The sequence below is a fragment of the Nerophis ophidion genome, linkage group LG02 (genome assembly GCF_033978795.1).
Source record: "Nerophis ophidion isolate RoL-2023_Sa linkage group LG02, RoL_Noph_v1.0, whole genome shotgun sequence".
Classification (NCBI taxonomy): Eukaryota; Metazoa; Chordata; class Actinopteri; order Syngnathiformes; family Syngnathidae; genus Nerophis; species Nerophis ophidion.
Genome location: NC_084612.1, coordinates 65249575 through 65256943, shown reverse-complemented (window position 1 = coordinate 65256943; position 7369 = coordinate 65249575). Strand labels below are relative to the sequence as shown.

Below are 7369 nucleotides of genomic sequence, written 5' to 3'. Positions count from 1 at the left end.
TATGCATGATTCCACTGTACAGTATATATTCATGGTCGTGGAAAAAAAACTCACTTGACAGCTTTTGTGTTGTTGGCCATATGGTTTGTCACTGGAGCGCTTTCATGCATCCTGTCAGGTACAAAAAAAAAATAATTAAGAATTAGTAACATTGTTTCTAAAATTCAATAAAACTAAAATAACACACATATTGTGACATGCAGTAATATAAAATAAAACATAAAAACAAAATTATACACAATCAAATTAAATGATTTATAAATACAATTGCGAAGAAATAATATAGCTATACGTAAACATTTATATACACGTTATACACACACACAGTGTACACATACATATATACACACACACACGTTGGTCAGGAAAAAACGCAGAGGCTATTTCATCCCCACAAGCCTGTTTTGCAGGTTTCCCTGCTCTTCATGGTATTGTAATAAAAACAATCCCATTAAAAACCCCTGAAGAGCAGGGAAACCTGCGAAAATTGGCTTGTAGGTATGAAATAACCCCTGAGTTTTTTCCTGACCTAACGTTTCATGCTGCTCTAACCCGGTATTGAGCACTGAACAACGGATAAAACCACAGTAACCTCGACTGCGCACACACACACACACACCTGTGTGTTTTTTCCTGACCTATCTCATCCCTACAAGCCTGTTGTGCAGGTTTCTCTGCTCTTCAGGGGATTGTAATAAAAACATCCATTCATCCATCTTCTTCCGCTTATCCGAGGTCAGGTCGCGGGGGCAGCAGCCTAAGCAGGGAAGCCCAGACTTCCCTCCCCCCAGCCACTTCGTCTAATAAAAACAATCCCAATAAAATCCCCTGAAGAGCCGGGAAACCTGCGAAAACAGGCTTGTAGGGATGAAATAGCCTCTGTGTTTTGGCCTGACCTAACGTACATGCCGCTCTACCCCAGTATTGAGCACTGTATAACGGATAAACCACAGTAACCTCGACTGCACACACACACACACACACACACACACACACACACACACACACACACACACACACACACACACACGTCAGCCCCTGCGTTTTTTCCTGAAGGTTTCCCTGCTCTTCAGGGGATTGTAGCAAACAAAAATCCCAATAAAATCCCCTGAAGAGCAGGGAAACCTGCAAAAATAAGCTTGAAGGGATGAAATAGCCTCTGTGTTTTTTCCTGACCTAACATTTCATGCCGCTCTACCCCGGTATTGAGTACTGTATAACGGATAAACCAAAGTAACCTCGACTGTACACACACACACACACACACGTTGGCCTCTGCGTTTTTTCCTGACTTATTTCATCCCTACAAGCCTGTTTTGCAGGTTTCCCTGCTCTTCAGGGGATTGTAATAAAAACAATCCCAATAAAATCCCCTGAAGAGCAGGGAAACCTGCGAAAACAGGCTTGTAGGGACAAAATAGCCTCTGTGTGATTTCCTGACCTAACGTACATGCCGCTCTACCCCGGTATTAAGCACTGTATGACGGATAAACCACAATAACCTCGACTGTACACACACACATACACAAACACAGCTTTAAAATAATGTATATGTACCTTAGTTAATATTACCATATTATTATTATTATTATTATATAATCAGACTATTCGTATACATATTGTATAATTTCAACAAAATACAATGTATAATAAAAACGATAATGTAATAATATATTATGAAATAAAAAATATTTATACTAGTAATAGAATTATAACAATTATTATTATTATTTTGATTCTTATGGAAATGGAGCTTTCTTGATTAGATCGGACATTAGTGTTATGAATGAGAGGAAGTTGCAAACAAAGCAAAATATAAACACGCGATCGGCTGTAAGTAGACTCCTATTGTGAAAAAGTAGTAAAAGAGGAAGAACATAATGACTCAAATAGTGAAAATAATGTGCAATCATACGTACTTCCTATACAGCACCATTCTGTTTTGATTTTTCTGGGAATAGTTTTTGTATTCTTTTGCCCTATTTGATCTTACTATTACTGTTACACAATTAAAAAATTGCAGTCACAGCACATTAAAAAGTATGTTTTAAGCATTGCGCCAAAAGAAGCTCAAACACTCTTACACAGTATGATGTCGGAAATCACTTTAGTTGTTGCATACCTTTTTTCCGTCATTGGCCGATATCCATTGTGAATAAAAGTGTCCGCAACAGGTATATTTTTGTCCAACTGCAGGTCCGTCTTCAAGGCTGCTTCCTTTGCCACAAGTCCCTCTTCCGTCTGAAGGGGGCTGTCCGGCAAGCTTTCTCTGGGGAAGAAGCCCATGGCTTCCCAGTCCAGGGGGCTGTCCATTGGCGGCGAAGGAGGGTTGAGGATCTCGTGTTTGAACTGGAAGTGTCTCGGGGGACTTGGGTCCGAGAAGTCCACTCGTTGCTGAGGCCCTTCCAAGCTAGGAACAGCAAACTCCCAAGGGTTAGCGACAGAGACGGAGGCAGCAAATAGAGTCCTGAACTCTCTGTCAAAAGCGTCGACGGCGGATCCGCAGACCACGGTGATGAGCTGTCGGTGTAAATGAGCATCAGTCCACGTGAGGCTGGGGAACACAAGAACAACCAACGTGTCAGTATCAACCATTCTAACAAGTATCTTCCTGGGGTCACCTTTTACCTGCAGCTACCATGAAGAACCGTGACCAAGTCCACCAGAAGAAACTTGTCTTTTAACTCCCCCACCACCATTTTTCCCTTGCTGGAACAGAAGCTTTTACCTCCAAGAAGACGAACCCGAATGTTCTGCAGAATAAAGTAAAAGAATCAGAATCGTTTTTATTTCCATTGTTTGAGAACGGATTCACAAACTAGGAATTTTTTTGGTGCAATCGTGCAACATAAAAGACATAATAGGTAATAAGATGAGCTGTAACTGAGCTATCAGATCTTGTTATAACTCATGTGTCTGATGGCCGAGGGGGAAAAAACTGTTCAGGTGGCGGTAGGTGTGGGTCTGGATGGACCGTAGTCTCCTGCCTGAGGGGAAAGGGGAGAATAGTTTGTGTCCAGGGTGAGAAGAATCAGCTTTGATCGCCTCCTGGTCCTGGAGGAGAACAGGTCTTGGAGGGATGTGAGCTTGCAGCCAATGGTTATCCTGCAGTGTGGCGCCAGGGAACCACACAGTGTTGGAGGAGGTGAGGATGGACTCGATGATGGCTGAATAAAACTGCACCAGCATCTTGGTCGGCACCTTCAGTTTCCCCAGCTGCCGCAAGAAGTACATCCTCTGCTGGTCCTTCTTGATGGTCGGCTCCCACTTGAGGTCTTGGGTGATGGTGGTGCCCAAGAAACGGAAGGAGTCCACAATGGAGACGGGGGTGGGAGAGTCAATCAGGGTGAGGGGGGTTGGTGGAGCTGTGACTTTCCTGAAATCCATGATCATCTCCACTGTTTTCTGGGGGGTTCAGCTCCAGGTTGTTGAGGCTGCACCAGGACGCCAGCCGGTCCGCCTCTCTACTGTAGGCGGACTCATCGCCATCTGAGATGAGCCCGATGAGCTATGATAAAAAGTTTTGCTTCTCAGTTATTCTATGAACAGCCAACTTTCTGGTACATCTCGGAGATCTTTTTAGAACTCATGGGCCTTCAGGAAGATTTTTTTTTGTAGAACTAGTGAACTTAACCCAAAACATAACCCAATGTAGACATGGGGCCTTCACACTTTAATACGGTACAATAGGGACGTCAGTGTCTTCCGGAACAATACTGGCGCTCTGAAAATACAGTGTAATTGAGGACCTATTGAAATCAGAACATAAGACACTGGGAGCATCTGTTTAAAAAAAATAGAAGTTGAGGAACATGGAACCCTTTAAATTTGGGAACAACATGGAACTCATTAATATGAGACATTGGGAACATTGGTCCCTGGGATTGTAATAGTTTATAAACACAGGACTCTAAGAGACTACCAACATGGAAACATCAAGAACATAGATCATTGGATATTGGGACACTTGGCATATGAGACTGGGGGAACATGTGACATTAGGACAAAAAACAAACAAACACCATAAACCCCCCCACCACAAAATCTTTTCAATTTAAAAACATGGAACTTCTGAAATGTGAGACTCTTGGAAAAAGGTTCTGTAAATGTTGAGTCTTGAACCCCTAAACGCAGGAAACATGTGAACCTAACCCTTTTAATTTAGGAACATTCGATACTTTCTTTCTTCGAGACACATTGATCCCTGGGAATAAGAAACGTTGCAAACACAGGAGCAAAATAAAATCCTTTGAATTGGAGAAATTAAGAACATGGGATCCAAAGAAATACACATAGAAGCTTTGGAATTTGAGGCTTGGAAAATACCTTAGTAACATTGGAACCCTTTGAATTTGACAACATTGGAAACTCTGTAATATGATACATTATGAACATGTTGCCCTAAGAAAATAGAGTCCAAGACGTTGAACTCTGGGATTTTGAAGCCTTGAACTTGGAACTTGGAAATAATAGCCAAGGAAACTAAAGCTCCATGAGACATTGGTAACATGTAACCATAGGAAAATAGAAATCTGGTAACATGAAACCATTATGCTGCCCAAAAAAGAATTTTAAATTTGGGGAATTGTAAACTTGAGGTTCAAGGGACATTGAGCCATCGTAACATCTAACTTTTTGAACATTAGACACTGAATTGATTTACGTGGACCCCGACTTAAACAAGTTGAAAAACTTATTCGGGCGTTACCATTTAGTGGTCAATTGTACGAACTGTGCAATCTATTAAAAAAAAGTTTCAATCAATCAATGGGAAAGATTGATCATAGAAAAATAGGATTCTGTAGAATTGAACCTAAGCAACAATCCAATGAAAATTGGAGACCCTGGGAACAAGGACTGATACTGGGGATCCAGGAACCCTGGAAAATAGGTACATTGAATACCAGGGTAATGAAATCTTTGAAGCATAAAATAGTAAATCAGAGCCCTGGTAGCATGCGAGGAATGTTTTCCTGGACATACGGAACCCAGGAATTGATAACCGGAGCAGTGTCTTCACTGAAGGACCATTTTTACTAAAGACCAGTACTTTGAATGCGGTCCAACCAGTCAAACGACAAAGCGTGGCTTGGGCTCCCGTCATTACGAAGGCATGTATTGAGACATGGTGCCGTCTCTCAGGCGCACAATGCAGTGTGTCTTCTTTCGAATGGTCAGTTTACTCAAAGTGTGGATAGTGTCAGCTGTTTTTGAAAGATTTGAATGAAGGGGGGTACTGTAACTCACCGGATGTCCCAGCCTGTGAAGCGTGTACTTTTCCTCAATCGTCCTTTGGTTGAGGATGATGTAAACCGGAACACCCCTTGAGGCTGCGTTGTGTAAATCCCCAATTATAGTAGCGTCTGTCAGCTTGTCTGTCACGATGGCAATTACCTGTACGGTAGAGTGAAACATTTCACATGGACAAGGACATGGACTCATTTGTTTTTTCATTAAGTCAGATTTAGTGAAAGAATGCATACTTGGCTGGCCCTCTGCAGATGTTGTCTGATGACCTCTCTAATGTGAGGTTCTCCCTCTTCCGGAGGATTTGTGTAGACGGCAACGTTTTCCATGCGCACCCAAGGCGCTTCGGGCCAGCCTAGGTCCAAACCCGGAGCTGGTGCGTCCGAGTGGGAGGGGAAGTAGGAAGATGTGAGGTCCACGTTATCTTCCATTTTCTCTCTATTCTCCTCCTTAAGGAGTGGTTTAAAATGAAAGTCCTGAACCCAGCCGGTGAGCTCGCCGACCTCATTGGGAGACAGGAAGGAGCAGAAGAGCTTGGCGCCGGCGGAGCCGTAGAAGGCTTTCGGACCTTCATTAAGGAGCTTCTCCAGCGACTGGCGCTCCACCTCGGAGTATAGAAACTTTGGGGAGGACGGGTCAACCGCCAGGAAGACCACATTCTCATCCAGGCTGGCCTCCTGGGAGCCCGGCATGGCTGCAGCCTCTGCGATTGACAGCAAACTCTCAACAAGTTATATCCGCGACTAAGGTCTGGTCATCAGTCTTGCCCAGTGCCATTAAGTACTCCCATGTTGGCAAACGGTCCATCGGGAAAACATCAGACTTGTTCTTCCATAGCTCGTGTTGACCTTCAAAGGAAATCCAAAAAGACGGCCACGATACACGGCCAAACTCTCCTCCTGTTTACCTCGACACATTTCTCTGGCTCGACTTTGACTCTGCAGCTCTGGCTCGACTCGTTCCCACCCCAGCTTGTCATCTCAGTCAGCCTTCCACTCCTTGTGGGCCACATTGTTATTGGATTCCACAAATTCTGTGCTGCTGACAGATTGCCTTGCTCACATTGCACTTGCTCACACCATCACTTCACTTTTAAAGCACACAATTTTAAAATATCTTTGTGTGTGTCCGTGTGCAACTTCGAAAGAAACATGACCAAATATTATCTTTGAAAGAGGCATCCTCTTAACACACGTGTCTTTTTTGGGCTGGTACACCCAGACCAGTACAGCCTGACTGGTAGGTTAATTTGCAAAGAAAGCACAACCGTTTAAGCTTTAATATCCCCTATAATTCTCTCAAAGGGCCCTTCATTGACAGACTGTGCCACAACCCGTCCAATTCTTTACAAATCTTGCAGTGATCCTGAAGGAAAACAAACTAAGTTGAACCGGCAAAACGGTGACACACCCATCTGGCAGTAACAACTATCATGAATCAAACAATACCGCTAATACTTAAACGCAGATGATGACAAAATATTTGGCAAAATGACAGATGTTTATAACGTGTGAATGGAAAAACGGTTGCAATACAGGTCAATGTATCCATCAATACCCAGCCATTGTATCTACAAAACCCAAAACCAGTAAAGCTGGCACGTTGTGTAAATAGTAATTAAAAACAAAATACAAAGATTTTCAAATCCTTTTCAACTTTTATTCAATTGAATAGACACCAGAGACAAGATATTTAATGTTTGAACTGAAAAACTGATATTTTTTGCAAATATTAGCTCATTTGGCATTTTATGCCTGCAAAATGTTTTTAAAAAAGCTGGGACAAGTGGCAAAAAGGACTGAGAAAGTTGAGGAATGCTCATCAAACACTTATTTGGAACATCCCAAAGGCTTAGAGGCTAATTGGGAACAGGTGGGTGCCATGATTGGATATAGAAGCAGCTTCCATGAAATGCTCAGTCATTCACACACAAGGATGGGGCGAAGGTCACCACGTTGTGAAGAAATGCGTGAGCAAATTGTCGAACAGTTTAAAAACAACATTTCTCAATTAGCTATTGCAAGGAATTTTGGGATTTCACCATTTCAGAGAATCTGTAGAAATCAATTCACAAAAGCGATGATATTACGGACCTTCGATCCCGCAGGCGGTACTGCATCAA

The 7369-nt window shown here is 42.7% G+C and overlaps 1 protein-coding gene across 1 annotated transcript in view; it reads right to left on the bottom strand.

The window, feature by feature from the left end:
• The window catches only part of fam83e (family with sequence similarity 83 member E), a 9146-nt gene extending 2258 nt beyond the window's left edge, over positions 1-6888 (bottom strand). The window contains exons 1-5 of the mRNA XM_061888705.1: positions 5484-6888; positions 5248-5394; positions 2629-2753; positions 2123-2554; positions 55-111 (exon numbers count right to left, since the gene is read on the bottom strand). Coding sequence (XP_061744689.1) covers positions 55-111; positions 2123-2554; positions 2629-2753; positions 5248-5394; positions 5484-5939 — 1217 coding nt within the window. The 5' untranslated portion in view covers positions 5940-6888. The remainder of the gene's footprint in view (positions 1-54; positions 112-2122; positions 2555-2628; positions 2754-5247; positions 5395-5483) is intronic.
• Between the last annotated feature and the right edge of the window lie 481 nt (positions 6889-7369).